The sequence below is a fragment of the Aphelocoma coerulescens genome, chromosome 1A (assembly GCF_041296385.1).
Source record: "Aphelocoma coerulescens isolate FSJ_1873_10779 chromosome 1A, UR_Acoe_1.0, whole genome shotgun sequence".
NCBI classification, from domain to species: Eukaryota; Metazoa; Chordata; class Aves; order Passeriformes; family Corvidae; genus Aphelocoma; species Aphelocoma coerulescens.
The window spans coordinates 31,724,823-31,743,577 of record NC_091014.1 but is presented as its reverse complement, the minus strand read 5'-3'; the positions used below and the strand labels follow the sequence as shown (position 1 = coordinate 31,743,577).

The 18,755-nt window shown below is 36.9% G+C and overlaps 1 protein-coding gene across 1 annotated transcript in view; it reads right to left on the bottom strand.

Moving 5' to 3' along the window:
* Positions 1-18,755, bottom strand: part of ARID2 (AT-rich interaction domain 2) — a 93,321-nt gene that overhangs the window by 2,306 nt on the left and 72,260 nt on the right. The window contains exons 17-21 of the mRNA XM_068997926.1: positions 11,568-11,716; positions 5,691-5,829; positions 5,506-5,591; positions 1,045-1,168; positions 862-953 (exon numbers count right to left, since the gene is read on the bottom strand). Coding sequence (XP_068854027.1) covers positions 862-953; positions 1,045-1,168; positions 5,506-5,591; positions 5,691-5,829; positions 11,568-11,716 — 590 coding nt within the window. The remainder of the gene's footprint in view (positions 1-861; positions 954-1,044; positions 1,169-5,505; positions 5,592-5,690; positions 5,830-11,567; positions 11,717-18,755) is intronic.

The window sequence follows — 18,755 nt, the reverse complement described above, 5'->3', positions numbered from 1 at the left end:
CCTTTCACCACGCTCTCCAAGAAGAGTGTTGTCTTCACTACAACTCCCAATTAGGTAGCTGAAGACAGCAGGAGGATTTCTACAACCAGTATCAGAACTCTTTTGTTTAGAGCTACAACGAGGGAATTTCTCCCTATTGATAGGTTTTTGAACAACAGGCAAAATAAATACCTTCTCATCAGAAATCATTACTTCTGTTATTATGAAGCTGAACTAATGCAAAACAAAACCAAGAAAAGACTCAGCTTGTAGTTCTTGGAAAAAAACAAGAAGCAGCATGCATGGTGATCACTGGCACAGTAACTAACTACTACTTTTTTATCAAAAAGAACATTTCCTGCTTAGAACCATGAGTCAATATTGGACTATTTACTTACTGAAGGATCTACAAGTAAAAGGAAAGCTGGGTCAATTATTAGCATGAACCCAAGTTTGGAGAAGAAAGTAACAGAGAGGCAGCAAGTATGAAACACAACTGTGTCCCTGCATGACTTAAGTTTCTAAGAGCTCGTTTTCCCCTTTCTCAGGTATTGCCAGTGGGAAGTTGCTTATACAAGAATTAATTTTCAGAGACATGCAGTACTCCTCTGGAGGAAAAGGGACATCATCTGTCTCCTACAATTTAACCTGCCAAATTTGTGAGCCAGTTTTCAAAAGTCTGGATCACAAATACTGTCTTTAGGGAAGATGACACAGAGCACTTCTGTGGGGAAGTACACAGGGCAGAAGTGACAGAGAAATTGTACTGTCAGTATACTTACTGGGGTTTTTAAAGATAGGTAAAACCTACCTATTGTTTGGTACTGGAAACAACAGAAACAACAGTGCTCACTGATAGTGGAAAAATTATACAATGCTTACCTGCGACCACATTCTGAATATTTACCAATATTTTTTAATATTAAGGCAGCTGTTAATCGGATGTGTTTAGTTATTGGTCCCTCTTTTTCATCCTGTGGAAGTAAAGACAAAAAAAATGTAAAAGCCCAGCAGTTAACAGCAGGCAATAATTACTATCTAACACTTGATTCAAACAATACTAACTGTGAAATCTCTGAAGACAAGGTTTCTTGATCCTCTCCTTAATGCCATTAGGGCAGCACTCGGATGATTCACAATGGCCTTCTGTGCTCTGGGAGTAGAGGCAGTACCCCCTGCAGCTGGCTGCCTACATTAGTAAAGAAAGAATTAATAAAAATAAGCTTTGTGCTGCTTTCTAGATGATTAACAACTCGGAAAATTTATTTTACAATTTTTAACCTATCTGAACAGAGACACAAAGATCCGTTAATACTTGGTGCTGATACATGATTGCTTCCACAGAGATAAGCCTTATTGTAAAACCTTCAGAAGAGTCATGCACTTTATTTTATGTGAAAAAACACTTCTCTTGAAGAAGTACTGCTCATCATCCATGACATTTGTGATGCAAAAGTAATCAATTGTACTAGTAACACAGCCACTTCCTGAAGCATAGCAATTTAAAGGAATGTTTTATCAGACAGGAACTGTGATAGCAGCTATGCAAATGCCATCTGAGATTTGGCCAGAGAAGGTCCTTGAAGTATAGCTACTCAAAACTTGACACAGCTCATTGGGACCATTAGATGCTAAGACAATATAAAATATATATTAACTGGGATTAGTGAGGAGTAATATAAAATAACATAAGTTATGTTCTAGGACATAAAACAAGTGATTGTTAAATCAGATCAAACATCTGTAAAACCAATTACCTGTTACTGCAACTTTTAGACTGAGATTAATAAATTAAGCAGGGTATAACAAACACAGCAGAAGCAATTTCTCCATTTTCAGTATTAACACTGAAGTCAAAGCTCTATTTCATGTAAAAACTTGGAAATTACTCATAACATCAGAGTTCAGAATGTATAAATATGCAACTTCACTTAATGAGTTAGGCTCATAATGTCATCCTAAAAAACAATTTGCAGTATTAGTGGCGAAAAACATCACCACACTTCAATATTTTGAACAATATTATTATGAAGTCTTTTAATACCCTAGAACCTGGTTAAGAAGTACAAGGAGTGCTTACTTGTAAACGTAGCAAAAATCAAATGTAAATATTATATTTTTTGAATGAAAGCCTGTACAAGTTTTATTTAAGTATCTTATACTGAAATATTCTAAGAATAAAACTTGAATTCTCTATTTAAAAATAGAGACTTTCTTAGTAATCTGAGGTTCTAACAGCAAGGAAGCCCAGCTAAAAATTAAGATGTTGTAACAGGCAGACCCCTCCCTAAAACCTTAGCTCAAAAACACTCTGTCATCCTTCCCAAATGGAAATAAAATAATATGTATAATGTAATATATAAAATATATTAGATATGAAATAAATAAAAAGCTTTATGAAGTTAAAGGAGAATGGCAGGTGCTGAATTAAGAAATTGGTGGGCAATGACATGTTTATAGAAGATCAAGTACCACAGTAAAAGAATTATTGTCTTCATTTGTAATTTCTGTAACATTTTTGTTTTCCTTGTATTGAGAAAGCACAAGGATTCATCAGTGGAGGCTGTTCCAAATGTCTCTCTTCAACAGTTATCATGCCATATTTTAGAAAGCTGAAGTACTATTGCCTTGATTCTAGAAATATTGAAAAAGGGACAACTGCAATAAATTAGGAAGATATTAAAAAATTATCTTCTCTTTTTAAGTTTGAAGAAAAAAGAAATTGATAAAAAGTTATTGAGACATCAAGTGAACTGACTTGTGCTTGCAGGCAAGTATCTCTCTCTTGAAACATCTAGATTTAATTTCTTTAATTGTATTATCAACTTAACTTCAAACCATACCATCTATGGTTGTGATTTAAAGATATCTCCTGCCCCACTTCCACAGAGCATGAAGAATAATCACCTTTGCTTCAGTGGCAACAAGGAAAAAACAATTACCATGAATCCAAAAGGATTCCAATGCATAAAGCTACAGTCAACATACAGTTAAATTGCTAGTGCTACCTGACCTTCCAGAATTCAATATTCAGCTACCTCTGAAAACCAGAAGAGGAAGAATTAAAATAATAAAACTTCAAAAGTAAGGAAATACAGAATTAAGGTATAAAACCACCCCTGTAATGCAGCTTTACACTGCCTAACTGGTTCTAGCAAAAGCCATTACAGATTTTTCAAGTGTGTATGGTGTTACCATAGAGAAAAAGGATGATCAGGGAATGGGGCCTCGTTTGTTACACTGCATTCCACATTTTACTTCCAGCACTGGTAACACCCACGATCTGCAGTCTCTGAGGTAGTTGTAAGTTTTACTAAATGGTGAGGAATTAAGTGAAGAAAGTTCACCTAATAAATGCCTAAAAGTTGATGACTTAAATGTGCTTTATCTCAGTACCAGGTTTTTTAAGCTCCTTCAGAGCTCTGTACAAGAGTTTAATAATATGGACTATCAGTTGTGAGCTGATGTATCTGACAAGCTTCTAGGATTCAGCAAAAAGTAAATTAAGCCAAAACCTTGAAAGACAGCTTTCAAAATGAACCTGTAAGGCAGCTTGAGGTGAGCTGTTGGATTGAGCTTAGGGTTTCACTTGACAAGTCATCGATTCTAGAAGCAAATTATCAAGTCTTGTCTCCCTCATGTAGCTGCCAGATGCTCTTTTCAGCTGTGGGAACACAACTCTGGGGCAGCGCTGCAAGGTAACGCAGGGGATGTGCTACACTTCACTAAACTCTTGCTGTTTGTTAAGGGAGGAGAGCAAAAGTAATGGAAAGGGAACCTTTACGTTTTCACAAGAGAGGGAAGTGTATTAACTGCTGTGAGTGCTGACAGAGAAAGGTCTCATCCCTTCCTTTTGTTCCAGCCCACCTCCTGTACTGGTGCTCAACTGACAGTAAGGCAAATGAATTCCACTCACGTGGCAAGCCCACTCTTTTGTTCTATGAGCATTTTTTTTTTTTTAAACAAATTGATTTACCATGCAATCTAGCAAAAACTAAAGCTAGCTCTCTCACGGTAAGCAATGCCCAGCCATGAGAAGCAACAAGGGATGACAAAGAAAGTCAAAATAGAATCATAGTATCATTTAGACTGGAAAACACTTCTAGGATCACCAAGTCTAACTATTAACCACTGCCACATCCACCAATAAACCATGTCCCTATGCACCACATCTGCACATCTTTTGAAGATATAAAACATCCTATTTTGAGCAGAGGAATGTTCTCATTTCAATCTGTGTTCTGAAATCACATCTTTAGTATCTTGTGATATTGCAGTCTCAGTATTTTAGCAAGAACTGGTTATGTATGTAAATTCTTGCTTTCTGAATCTGACCTAATTAGGGAATTCTGCCTCAGAAGAGGGGGTGTATGAACAGTTTTTCTCCTATGAGTACCTGTGCCAATTTAAAAGAAGCTTGTGAGGACACATAGCTACTGGAATGTGCTGTGTGATGGAACATTACGAAAAGGCATAGTTAAGAACACATCATGCTAGTAAATGGTGTCAGCCCTACACTTCCCACTTACCAAGTATTTAAGACTACATTACCATAATTCTTCTTTTTGTGGTTTTCCAATGTCTGAGTGTCGTTCAATTTAATGAAATGAGGCACCATAAAGCAACTATAAGTCTGTGTTAAGATGGTTTTTTATATTAAAAAATAAAAGGACTCTCAAACTAAATTTCTCAGTTTTCATAACTTGACCTTCTCTGCTGCTTCCAGCAGCTGGGTAGCAATTTTACAAGCCATAGAACACAAAAATCTGCCTGGGACCATGTAATTACATCTTTAGCTTGCAACAAAGTGGTTCCAGTCAGTTACTAACAAAGGCCAGGTCTTAACACACTTACACATGTAACTGAACCCTGAACAACTCCACTGATAACACAGCCAGCCCCAAAACCTCACACCAATAGGGTTGCACTCTCCAGTATTAATTCCAGATGGTTGAAATCATTCTGAGAAAGAGACGAGCCAAACCTGATTTCAGATAGCAACACAAAATCAGAAGACTCGGAGGAGTCTTTATCCTTTATCTTTGCTTGCTTGTTTAAAGGAAAGTTTATTACAACAGTCCCTGGATCAAATCAGCCCAAATTTACACCACAAAACTGTAAAGAATACAGCAAGTTACAAGACAATCCATCTCAGCTGTGTCACACATGAACTGTATACAACAAATAACTTTCCATTTGTATTACAAGCACTTCCCTGTTATAAGGAAAGTTATAAAATGCTGTCCAGTTGGGGAAAAAAACAGGAGAACATGCTGAGAATGTTGATTGCAGAGTTTTGACCCATATACTTTAAAGAATTACCTGTTCTTTTTTAAGATAACTGCAACTACATCAGAATCTACTCCCCTTTGTGTCCTTTTTGTCTTATTGGAACGGACCTCAAATTTGATTACGGATTCTTACATATGCAGAGTTTCACCTGATAAGCCAAGTCATAAACAAATTCATTCAATAATTTCTAACTCTCTTACTTTCTCTATTGTTAATAAGGCTCAAGTCTCTTACTTATTGGAAGGCTTCTGATTTCCTGCTTGTCCATGTTCATCTTGCTTTAATCCTGCAAGCAAAGCATCTCTGGAACAGTGCTTATCCTGTTTGGGGAAAAGAGAAAGACAGTAAAAAAGGTGTGTGGAAATTTACCACGAAATTCCTACTGTTTTCTGAAGTAATATGTGAAAGAAAATCTGCACCTGTAAATGGGTAATGAAGGAAAACCTCTGCCGCTGGAAAGGTTCACATCCCTCCCATAAGCACTGCCCTGGGTAGACATCTTTTCCTCCATGTTCAGTTGCTGCATGATAGAAAACCTGTGATGGTGTCTGAAACCACCTACAAAAAGAGGGAGGGGAATTTAATTTTTTTTTCCCCAGTTAATAGTGAGGTACAAATATAACAAGCATCAACTCATAATGGTTAACTTTTATTTTATTTTCTGAACTGAGACATGCATTGATAAATGAAAAGTCATAAAAGTTTAAAGGGAAAAACATGTACACATATTACCAGTGAGCTACCAATAAATGCCAGTATGATTTTTCCAAATCTGATTGAAACATCGTGGGTTCTACATACACTTCACCAAAGAAATAATGCTAATGTTAATTCCAATACACCCATTCTTGCAATATAAGCAAAATACAGCAACAAACTACGAACAGCTAAACCAGATGAGGTTCTTGTATTCCTTTTCCCATTTTTCTTCTTTGCTGGCAGTCACACTCAGACCTTATTTCAATCTGATCAACTTGGTGGCCCTCCTCTGCACTCATTCCAGCAGGTTGATATTCTTCCTGTGTTGAGGACCCCAGAGCTGGATGCAGCTCTGCAGGTGGGGTCTCACTGGGGTAGAATCACCTCCCTTGACCATTTGATCACATCTCTTTTGATGCAACCCAGAACACAACCGACTTTCTGTGCTGCAAGCACACAGGGCTGGCTCATGTCCAGCCTCTTCTCCACCAGCACCCCTGAGTCTTTCTCAGCAGGGCTGCTCTGATTTGTTCATCCCCAGCCTGTGTTGATACCGAGGTTGCTCCGACCCAGGTGCAGCACCTTGCACTTGGCCTTTGTCAAACCACATGAGATTCCCAGGGGCCCACTGCTCCAGCTTGTCCAGGTCCCTCTGGATGGCATCCTGTGCTTCAGGTGTGTCAACTGCACCACTCAGCTCAGTGTCATCTGAAAACTTGCTGAGGGTGCATTTGGTCCCTTCATCCCTGTCATTAATGAAGATATTAAGTAACACTGCTCCCAGTGCAGACCCCTGAGGGACAGATGTGTCACTGATGTCCATCGAGACTCTAAGCCATTGATCACCACCGTCTGCATGTGACTGTCCAACCAATTTCTAATCCATCTAACAGTCCATTTATCAAATCCATCTCCCTCCAGCTTAGAAGGATGTTGTGGGGCACCATGTCAAAGGCTTTACAGAAGTCTAGATAAATGACATCTGCAGCCCTTCCCTTATGCTCTGATGTACTTACTCCTACACAGAAAGCCACTATGTTGGTCAGACAGGATTGTCCTTTGGTGAAGCCATGCTAGCTTTGTTCGTTTGCTACCCGTTCACCAGCACGGGTACCCCTCCTTTGACCCTCCTTTTCTGATTAATGTACCTGTGCAAGCCTTTCCTGTTATTCTTTGCATACCTTGCCAGGTCCAGTTCCGGTTTTGCCAGCTCTGTTCCATTCCCTTCACCCCATGGACGCCACTAACAATCTCCCTTAACAGCTGGAAGTCTATCTTCTTAAAGTTCAAGAGCCTGACTTTACTCCTTATGTGACCTATATTTCTCAAGACTGCAAACTCCACCAATGTATGACTGTTGCAACCTAGGCTACCTCCAATCTCATGTACATAAAGGATGTGCTGTTGTAACATACATAAGATGGTAAAGGACAATCACTTTATTTCAAAAACCATGACATGAAAACAGTGAATGACTCAAAGCACTGAGGGTTTTTTTAGCCTATACATACACCTTAAAAAGTATCTCAGATGTTACAAATCAAGGCCCTTACTCCAACAGAGAAAAAATGGCTAAAAGACTTAGCTGCTTAAAATTCACTTCAATACCTCTAACCCAGCTCATCAACACCCAGTTAATGCTTGGACCAAAGAGATCTAGAAACCTAGCTGCTGCCATTTGGGAAGTCATTGCCACCAGCTGTCCTCACACACTTGGTGGAGAGATGACACTGGTGCCACAGTCTTACCAAAGAGGAAACACCTGCACCCACCTCAGCCACTATGGTTCACATGCCAGGACTTGAGTTTCACTTAGAAGAAAAGTATGTGTGACTGAACTAACTGGGCTGAACAGTGCCAAGAGGAGATGACCTCTCCACCAGAGAGCTACTCCAAGCAGCCAAAGATGTAGCAACATCTACAACCCATAGCAGTCATTTATGGACAAGTCCAAGTCAGGACTCTCAGCTTATGAATAGCAGATCAGTCAGTGCTTCGATCAGCCACCTCCTTCAACATCCCATTACTCATTTCAGTAGTGTCCATTATGCAAACATACTTGCAACTGATACCTAGGTTTAAGTGTACAGATACTGATACCTGAGCACTATAAAGGCATCAAACCCACAGGTAAGTCTTTAAGTTATAAACTGAATGCTACTGCAATAACTGCCTGTAATACAATTACCTTCTGCAATAAGTACTACTCTCTTTAAAAGCACTCATCTTTTACATGCCAGTCACCTCTTACTGAAGGGAAGCCGAGAAGGAGAAATACCTGCCTCTTGCTGTTGGTCCAGATAACCCATAGTAGGAAATAAAAATAAAATGTTTTACACTACACTGGCTCAACAGCAGGTGTTTCAGAGGACAGAAAAACATCTTTCCACAATAAAGGGGAATCAACTTAAGCCTTGCACTAAACCATTTTATGAATAATTTCTGGCAGAGATGAAACAAATTTCATGGCCTAAGTGAAATCCAAAATATAGTGCAAAACATTTCATTCAACATGGCAAGGCTTCAGAAAAATAAAGCTATTTTAGCTATGTTGGCTCATTCACTGTTTAATATATTCAGTGTTATACACTTGAATCACTGATCTAAAGAGATTCAAACTTACTACCATTTTGCAGAGAAAAACTATTTTTCCTTAAAGAAACACCTAACTGTAGTAATAAAAAAAAGCTTACATACTGACAATATGGTCAGTTCAGTCTAGACTCTTGTTTCCACACTTAGTTCATCCATGGTTCTGTTCAGCTGCTGAACAGAACATTAACAGCTGACTTGACAAACACTGGAGATTCAATAGCATTTTCAATTTACTTTTTAAATACAAAGCAATTCAAGAGCAGACATCTGCCTACCTGTGAAACAAAACAGCAGCTTTTAAATTAAGTTGCATACAATTAGCAGTACTTGCAGACAGCTGAATTTCAAAGGAAAACACCTACTTTCTGTTAATCCTCAATGCAAAGTAATGTGCTGACACCTTTTAGAATTTTACTTCCACCTCAGATACTAAATCTGAGCACATCTGCCAGAGGCCAATCATTTCAACTCTTTGCATAATTCACCCTCATCTCATTGTAGTCTTTAAACACTACTAAATCTGTGGCATTTCTTGGTCTAATGTTTCCTAATTCAGTTCTAAAAAAACCCAAACCAAATCACCAACACACACCGCTGGAATGTTGCTGAATGGAGCAGCCAAACTGGTCAGTAGGAAAAGAACATACTATTTTATTTATTTGTATTTATTCTGCTTCTCAGTAAAATGCTTAAGGCCTTCACTGACTTCTGCATTGCATCTTTGAAGGGAAATATAATGCCAATATTTTTTGATAATTAAACTGAAGAACATGCATAAAGAAACAGGTGAAAATTACTGTTTCAAGTGCACCTCCTGTCATAGCTTTCCAGTTAGCTATGAATATCACAAAAAATCCCAGTATTATATCATTCTACTGTGATGAAACTGCCTGCTTAATCCTGGGAAAAAAAAAATTGCTAAGCAATTGAGAATGAAACCAAGAAGTGAATGTGAAGTTCACACAGACTAATGACCCACTCAAAACAATCTTCTCGTTTCCCCCTTAAACTACTCAATAAAAACAGCTAAGATTGAGAACTATAAATAAAAAAGAACAGGCAGCAATTACAGAATTTTCTTTATGTCTAACAGAAGTGGGAAGCCTACAGGAGATTTGATCTGTTTTTAATCAGGCTGCTCAAGGAATATGAATAAACAACATAAATATTTGAGGAAAATACTAACTTAACATTTTGATTCTCTCTTCACAGAGAACGTTGAGTGTAATGTTCATCTAAATTGGTTTTAGGCTGGGACCGAAATAACTATTTTAGAGGTGACAGCATAAAAACAAGAGCTATGTGTAATGTGAACTAGATCTATTAATGCAAAAATCTCTGAAAGCTTTTGAAAATAATGACATTTAACCATGAACGAAAAGCAGTACAGGAAGTGACAGCCAGATAAACTAAAGCAACAGAAATTATACACTAGGCTTGGAATAAAATACAGAGATCAATGGCCTTGCAGCCCTTAACTACAGTCTCAGGTAAACTTGCTGGCATAGCATTTTAAGACAGTCTTGACTACAAAAAGACTGATAATGTAAGGTAATTTAATAGTATTGCTCCTCCTCTTGCCCCAACACAGCTCATGCTATGTAACTATAGAGATGGAACGAAGTTGGTGACTTATACTTTGAAATTACTTCAGCAAACTCTTCGACATGTTATAAGCTGGCAAGGCTTCCGCTGTGAAACTGCCCCAGCCTTTCGTTTCAGCCTCAATGCAACCCACCTGTACCTGCATGGGAGCTAATGCATCTGTTGTGCAGCCAGTAGACCAGGGCTCTATGGTTCCATTTATTAGCAGTAAGGGAGGAAACTACAAAGTAAGTAAAGGCTTACATATATTTCTTACATAGAGAAGTGTCACCTATCAAAGAAAGAAAAATCACTTTTAAAGTGAAAATAGTGCAGTGATTCAAAAGGTGCCAGATCTCTATGTATTGCATTGACTGAATGATCTTAGAATTATGCAAGGAACGAAAGAAACAGAAATTACACCTTCAGGGGTTTCATACTAACTGGCATTCAGTATTCCTATAATTCTGTTCAAATGCCTTATTTTTACTATCAATTCCAAACATTCAAACTTCTCCATCTTTTCATCCCAATTTTCTGAATTTCCCACCAGCTTTCTGTCAAATCAGCTTTATGCTCCCTTTGTCATCCTACAGCAATGAGGCCTCTCACTCTTTTTCATCCTATATGTTATGCAATTTTTCTCACTCAAAATTTGCCTCCAGTTTTCAAAGTGGCTATTTGACAACTACCTTTTTTTCACCAATCTCTGCCCTTAGCCAGAAACGAAGCATATTCACAAACCTATTTTAAAAATTGATGTCAAGATACACATATTTTTAACAAGAGTTGTATCAATTTTTTATAAGCCTATATTGAAATGTCTGCTAGTTCACTCCTCTCTAAGAACAACAGCAGCAATAAAAAAAACATTAAATCATGGCTGTCTAGTCTTAAGGCTTAATTTCTATTTGCTTCCTTTCATGACAATAGCATCCTCTGGCACACAAATGGTATAATTACCAAAATTAGTCATAAGCTAAATAAGACTGTGACCAGGACACTGAATTGCAACACCCTGCTCTTGCAAAACTGGAAACACAAGAAAATGTAAAGACATGATTTGTAACTGCAGTACAGGAACTATTTTTATATTTGCAACACAGAGAACAAGCTTCAGAGCTCAGAATGTTTTTAAATTTAACTACACAACTATTTCATTTGTTACTGCAGAATCAATATAGTACAGGAAAGCCACATAATACTCATTTTATGCTCTGAAGTATAACTGAAAGCAGTTAAGTGTCTTGCCTTCCCCTATCTCATTCAGTTTCCTCAACACTTTTCCCTTTTTCTTTTCCCCACTGACAAAGCACAAGGTAACTTAAGGAAACAGAATGGATGGAACTTGAAGAATCACCTTCTATGTACAAGCATCTGTTACATATCAGTAAAAGGTAAATAAAGGAGCCATTTACTTTTTACAAGATTGCCACAGACACATGAAGTTCTGTCCAGGTTTTTTCATTTGCTCTGCATGTTGACTTGCTGCAGTGTATGAAGGTGGCTGCAAATTCATCTGCTGGCCCTGTACTTGAACTGTGGGTATCGACGTTGCAGGTGTGCTCTGTAGAAAAAGTTAAAACAATTTTAAACAGGGCTTATTTCTAGACTTGACATACAGTTTACCGGTTGTTGAAAGACTTTTTGTTTTACACCTTAATCCACCACAGGTGTTCAATTTTTAATACTTTGAGCTCTGAATAAGCATTAGTAAGACACAGTAACACGAGGGACCATACAACTTTTACACTGTAGTACTTATGCAGAACTTTCTAACATTCAAATAATAAACTTTATGCTCAAATTCAAATACAGAATTATGACTGCAAAGAAATTTCTCAAGGGCACTAGTAGAGCAAAGGTTAACATTATTTTTCAAACACTTTGTTGTTATTTAAGAAAAAAGCCCAAGCAAACTCAAGGCATTGCAGTATCATCAGCATAGCGAATAGCACCACATGCTCAGAATGCCTGAAGATGCTGTACAACTTGTATACAATGAAAAGAGAAACATTTCAGAAAGGAAAATGATGTTCCCCTTGCTCCCCTGCAATATGACAAGACACTTAACACTCAATTAAAATTTTGTTTGAAATTACCTAAAAATACATAAACCCAAACCAATTTTATTTCTTTTCTGAGTAACAGATACTGAATGCTGAACTTTCAAAGCAGTGTCTGGGTTAGAATATTGTTTCTCTTCTTTTTTTCCTGGAAGGGTCTGGTCAGCAGTTTGTAAGGATGATGGCAGTAGAAAAATTAAGCTTTTGAATATTATTTAGAGATGAAGGCCTAACATCCTTTCCTCTCCCACTGTTTGAGAATGTTCACACTCTAAAGAGACCAAATAAAATTACTTTCACGTCTGTTTAAGAATATTCTAAGGAAACACTTTCAAATGGTGCACACAAAATGGTCTGTTTAGATCTTTACAGCTCTGTTACTGAGTAACTTTAGACTTTCACTACAAAGAAACAAATAGCTAACTGCAATTTCTAACATTTCATTTGCATGTTCATTTACATTTTTCTTCCTGTTGCTCTCTATTGGCATTGTGGACAACAGCCACACAAGGTAGTGGGTTAACAACTATCACAGATTATACTACCAGTAACATGACTGAAGGGACAGCAAAAAGCCTGATCAAAAGGAGAACTGTTCCCATATCCAAGCATAAAACATTATAAAAATAAGGCAAAACCCCTGAATACAGCACAACTACTTATGACACCTGCGATCCATCCACATATATGAAAAGTTGTAAGAAAAGACTTGAGTCCATTAGTCATAGCTACAAACTATTTCTAACTCGGCAATGATTTTCACCTAAAGACCTTTAAGCTATTTCACAGAACAGGTAATGAATCCTTCACAAAATAGCTTTTAACAAAAGGTAAACACAAGTGGAGCCTTTTAATATCAACATCCCCTTAAAAAGGCATTTTTAAGATGAAGTTGCAAGTAAAATAATGAAGTGTCAGCAGTACAGCTTGTTTTGCAACCTTCACTTGGCATCCCAGTATCAACACATTACGATGGTCTTTTATGTGACTTTTTATCCCTGTAGAACTTCTGTCTCATTTAATGTGCTGAAGAGAAAATGAGTTTACTGAATGAATTCAGTATTTCATTTAATTCTCATCATTCAGTGTGTGGTTCATGTATTATCTACTCCATTCAGAGCAAACCCTGCAATTAATCCAGAATTATGAATTTTCTCAAGGGTTTCTCTGGCAAGCTCTTCTAGTGGGATTCAAAGGTTTTAATATCATCTCATTGAAAATTGTTTATTTTAAATAAGTTGATCTGAGATATACAACACAAAATGTTACATGCTGAAAATGAAAGAGCTCAGAAAAAGAAACAAATTTTCAGGACAAAAAGTTAACATTCAGTTTCCCCTCCCATTTTTTTCCACATTTTTTCTTCCCCAGTGAGAAAAAAAGCTGATAAATTGAAAAGAAACATGTAAAATACTTGCTGTTGCTTAAAATTCTCTTCTTACTGCTCTACTATGAAGTAGTTTCAGTCAAACTTGGTGGACAGAATTTCCATGTATTATTAAAGAAAAATCTATTGCTTGCCTATCAGCTTTGGTGATTGTATTTTTAAATCAACACATAAAGCAAAGTTACATTTGCTTTCCTAGCATTTTTTATTTTAGAAACAAAAGTTTTACATTCAAACATCACGAAGCCGCCTTCTCTTCATTCAAGAGATCAGAAAGACTGCTAATTTTTGGTTTCCTTCTCCCCCTATTGTCATTGTATCAGTTTAGTAATGCATGACACATGGGCTATCACTGAAATTAGGTACAGCCTTTGTTTTTCAGAAACAAACTCCTTTTTCTCCCAGAAATATACCTAGAATTACTTGCTATGTGCTACCTACTTTACAGCACTCATATGCAAAGATTAGGTGAATTCACCTATTTCTTTAACATACAGAACGATGACAGACATTAACTTTTCCCTAATGAAGTCTTCCTGAGAAAAGTAACATTAAAAAGTCTTTCCCTGGGATATAAAGATTTCAGAAAATTTCCTCCTCTAGCAAAAACTTTTAATGAATCCATGTTTCCCAAGAAATGCCCAGTACTCCTGTACACTTGAAAGCACTTCATGACATCCTTTTATAATCAAATTAGACCTCTCCATGATACAATTTGCAGTTGCCACCACTTAGCCCTTTTCTCACAGGATCTTGGGACTGAAAGGTACCTCTAGAGCAGCATAACCTATCTCAGTAGGGTTTGCATTCAACTCTAAAGTACACAAATACAAACCCTTAATGCCTGTACAGTCTACTTAACAAAGCAGATACTACAGCCTACTTTTAATAAGCAGGTAGAGATTTTATATCTAGACTGGGTTGACTTTAGACTGAGGTATTGGAAAGGAGGAGCAAGAGAACACTGCACATCCCAGTGCATTGGGGATTCCGTTGATGTGTAGAGCCATATGCAGTTTAAAAGCATTAAGCTGCAATTTTTTTCCCCGCCATTAATATGTGCACACCCACTGGAAATAAATGTAATTTGAAAAGAAACAGTTAGTTATTAGTAGAAGTATTTTTAAAGTATAGTAGGATTTACAGCTTGGTACGACAAAATTTTGTTTAGCTTATTCACGATAATGAACATGTCTATAAAAAGGTAACACATAAGATGAAAATAAATAGAGCAGAATTTGAGTGTGAGAAAGGGGTCAAGTAGATGACTAGGCACCAAAATAAATGTTCTTTTCTTGTTAGGTTACTGAAGTTTATGCCTCCTTGCAACAGTGTGCTTCACAAGTGAAGGGCAATAAAAAGCACAGAGATTCTGTATTTCACTACTTCCAGCTGAGAAACTCATTTGCTCTGTGGCTAGGAATGAATTACACCTCCTGGAGCTGCACACCTGCTTTCTGGTACATGCTAATTCTCAGCTTTCCAATCAACAGAGAGCAGGAGCAAACAGTCAAGGCCACGCAGATTTTGCCACCTAAATTTCAACACAAGCATGTTTCAAGTGGGCAGCCTTAAGAGAAATGGGCATGGACTATTCGTGAGGGGAAGACAGTGATGAGCAAGAAAGTCATTACTTTAAAAGCCAGATGAGGCAATTTAAATCGGATATGCTCAATTCTAAGAACTTGGATTGATATCAGGGCATTCCTTTAAAACTCACACCAATTGGGGCAAACCAACATGGTTATGTTCAACAGATGTTTTGGAGGCGTTTGAAGAGGAATAAGAAAATGTGGCAAAGAAAAGCATACAGATAGGTAATTGCTCATTTCTTTTCCAACCACCAGTCTAGCACAATGCCTCAGGAAAGCAATAAACCAGGAACAAGGAACACCAAAATAAAAGGAAGCCAAGAAAGTACAATGCCAGTTCTGTCTCAAGAGTACATTTCATGAACTTACAAAAGATAGATGCAGATATAAGAATAAAATTGCAACACTCCGTGTATCACATGTACCTATTCTGACATAACTAATATATCCCCTTCTTAATCATAGTGCAAAATAGGAAAAGAAATTTTAAAAAATTCAGTATACATACAGTTATTTTTCAACAAGCTTTGCTGAGGTATACAATTAACAGTGAATAAATCTCAGGTTATATACACAAGATACCTGTATTTGTCTAATTGGATTTCGATGGCACTTACATGGGCTGCCCCGTAAACAGCAAGTATACAATTTTCATTATTTTTATAGGCCACTTAAATTAACATTTTTCCCCAAGCACATAGTACCATTCCATTTCAAGCTACTATTCATATAATGAAACAAATTTCTCTTAACTTCTACATTCCCTTAATGATTATTTAATTCTTTCATACTTTCCTTAGTTTTCAGATTACTGTTCCACTCCTGCCCTATTTGGTCATCCTTCCTTATGTTCTAGCATCTTCCTTTCTCCTCTCTGTAGTTCATGGCAGCTAATCCTACTGTAGTTGCATAACCAATACTCCCCTTCCTTTTCTGTCCTCTGAACCTCTTTTTTCAGTCTTCCTGTTTGGTTTCACTTTTGTTGATTTTTTTTTCTTCTATCCCTTTCATAGTTCCCTGCAATACAAGCTATAGCTTAAAATAAAATTTTAAGCTAACAAGCAAACAGGAGATCACACAGTAAATCCTTCAGCAGCTACGTAATTTTGCCATAGCTAGTACCTCTTTATTCTCTGTCCCTCACCATTTTTCTCCACTGGACTGTATTTCTAATAAATTTCACACTGTTTGCAGTAAGAACAATGCTCTCCTTTTTCCTCTGCAAGACAGCCAATATATACTTAGGTACTTCAGAGAGGATAAAACAATGCAGATGCTCAAGTGAAAAAGTGTTCCTCAGCTGCTGCCTTTCAAAAAAGTCAGGGACAAGGAAGCTGCTTATCAGATGAGGAAGACTCAAAATGTGAGGGAGAAAACAGAAGATTACACAAGGCTTAATCGTAAATGAAATCATCACTAAGTGATCACTAAGTGATCATTCACACCAAGTTCATGAGAATTTGGCTACATTTCTGGATATTTAAAGATACTCCTAAAAGCAGACTTAATATTGGAAATACTTAGCATCTCCTTTTCCAGAAAAGCAATGGCTATTGCAGCTGCTCAGCAGCTTTGGAGAAAGAAAAAGAGCTTCCCAGGGTGATTTTGGTACTGTTTATAATCCAACATGTTAAAGAAGTGGTAAAGATCTCTGCGAATCTAAGCCAAACTATGATGATCACTATATCTGAACAGAGTACTCTAAAATGGGTTGAACTATAAGTCAGTACTTGCAATATTATGATAGACATGACTCATAAATATACAGACAAATGGTTGAGGTAAATAGCTAAAGAATAAATTTCTCACCAAGATCAAAACTAATTAACTAATTTCTCCCACATTTCTGTAATTTTGAAGAAAGGAAGGGCATCCTACAGAATGCAGAATGAGCAAACTTTCAGGTAAGGAGACATTAAACCAAGTTCTTCTGATCTGCAAATTTCTACTGAATGGCAAACCCAGCTGGCAGCATTTCTGTTTGTACAGGTAATGAAAAATGTAGTAACTATTAATGACAGTGACACTAGGGATAGTGTAAAAAAGAAACTATCAGCATAGAAAATATTTTTTTCTATCCTCCCCCTCTAGTATCATGATACCCATTATTGAAATCAAATGAAATAGTTAAATGCAATACTCTCTTCTCAAAATTCTTAAAATCTGATCATTTAGTAGCTGCTTGAGACAAAACTGCAAATTATTTTCAGGTACATATTGAGGAAATAAATAAACATATTCCATTCAAGAGACACTGCCACACCATTCTGTATTTCAGCCAAATCCTTAGCAAAGCTACAATGGAAATTCAAACTGTGTAACAGGTAAAGGCACTCGGTGTAAAAAGCAAGGCGTAGCTAATACATCCACGCTACAGAAAATCTAGCATGTTGTCCCTATGGTGCTAACAGAAACTATTAATTTTGGTCAAATTTTTTCTAGTAAGAACAAAGATAAATAACATATCAAAAAAATACAGATCTCCCTCCAACAAAACCTAACTGAAAATTTAGGAGTGAGTTCAAAGACATTATAAGAGTTAACTCTCTGCACTGTTGCAGTTAAAAGCAAAAGGCAGACAAAGTAAAAAAGGAAGGTAACTTGTTTGTTAACCCTGATTTTTGACAACTAGAAAAGTCAAGAGAGTTTTCAGGAGCAACCTAACTTGTCACAGGAAATGAAATAGCCCTAGCCAGCACTTGTCACATTTTGAGTTCTAGGTCTGTATATCAGCTCTATACCTTCTACTTCATCAAAGGCAAACAAATCCCCAACCAAATAAAAAAAAAAAAGGTAAGAAATAAAAGACCTGTTACTTCAAGGTCAAAATGTACTAACGTACACTCAGGACTTCATTTTCTCTCTCTGGTCTATCAGAACTCTAACTACCAGACCGATCATTCTATTCTCTTTGCTCCTATTCAGGTTAGGAATGGGGTTTTTTGGAGAGGGATTTTCTATGTACAAAACTAAAATAAATTCTACAGAATGGAATAATCTCAAACATGATTATTTTACTTATTAATACTCCTGATGTCCATACCTCATTTCTAGTAAAGTGTTAGGGAGTAACCACTTTCAAAAGGTTAAATGAATTCAATCAAGTGAATAAAAAAAAAAAAAAAAAACAACAAACCCTCTTCAAAGCTTAGCAAACAGGAAAAAAAACCCCCACAACAATGCTTGTTTTATTGATAAACACTGTAAATATTTTGTAATGAAGAAATGTAAATATTTCAACAAATTTACAAAATAATACTTTCTCCTAACTATAGTGAATGCACAAAGCAAGACTCTGAAGACCAACTTCAAATGCAAAAACTTCAACTCATTTCAGCCATCCAGATGCAGGTGTGGTTTTTTTCAAAAAAACATATTCACCCCTCCACAGTGACCAAGAATAAAATGCAGAAAAATACAGATGTTTTTACAAGACCATCCAGCAAATCATTGTTGTTTTCAGAACGCTTAATCCTTAAAGGAAGAAAATAGTGAGCAGAAGTTCTTTCCTCACTGTGTATTATCAAGCTACAAATTTTGAATTCCACTGTTGTCACAGAT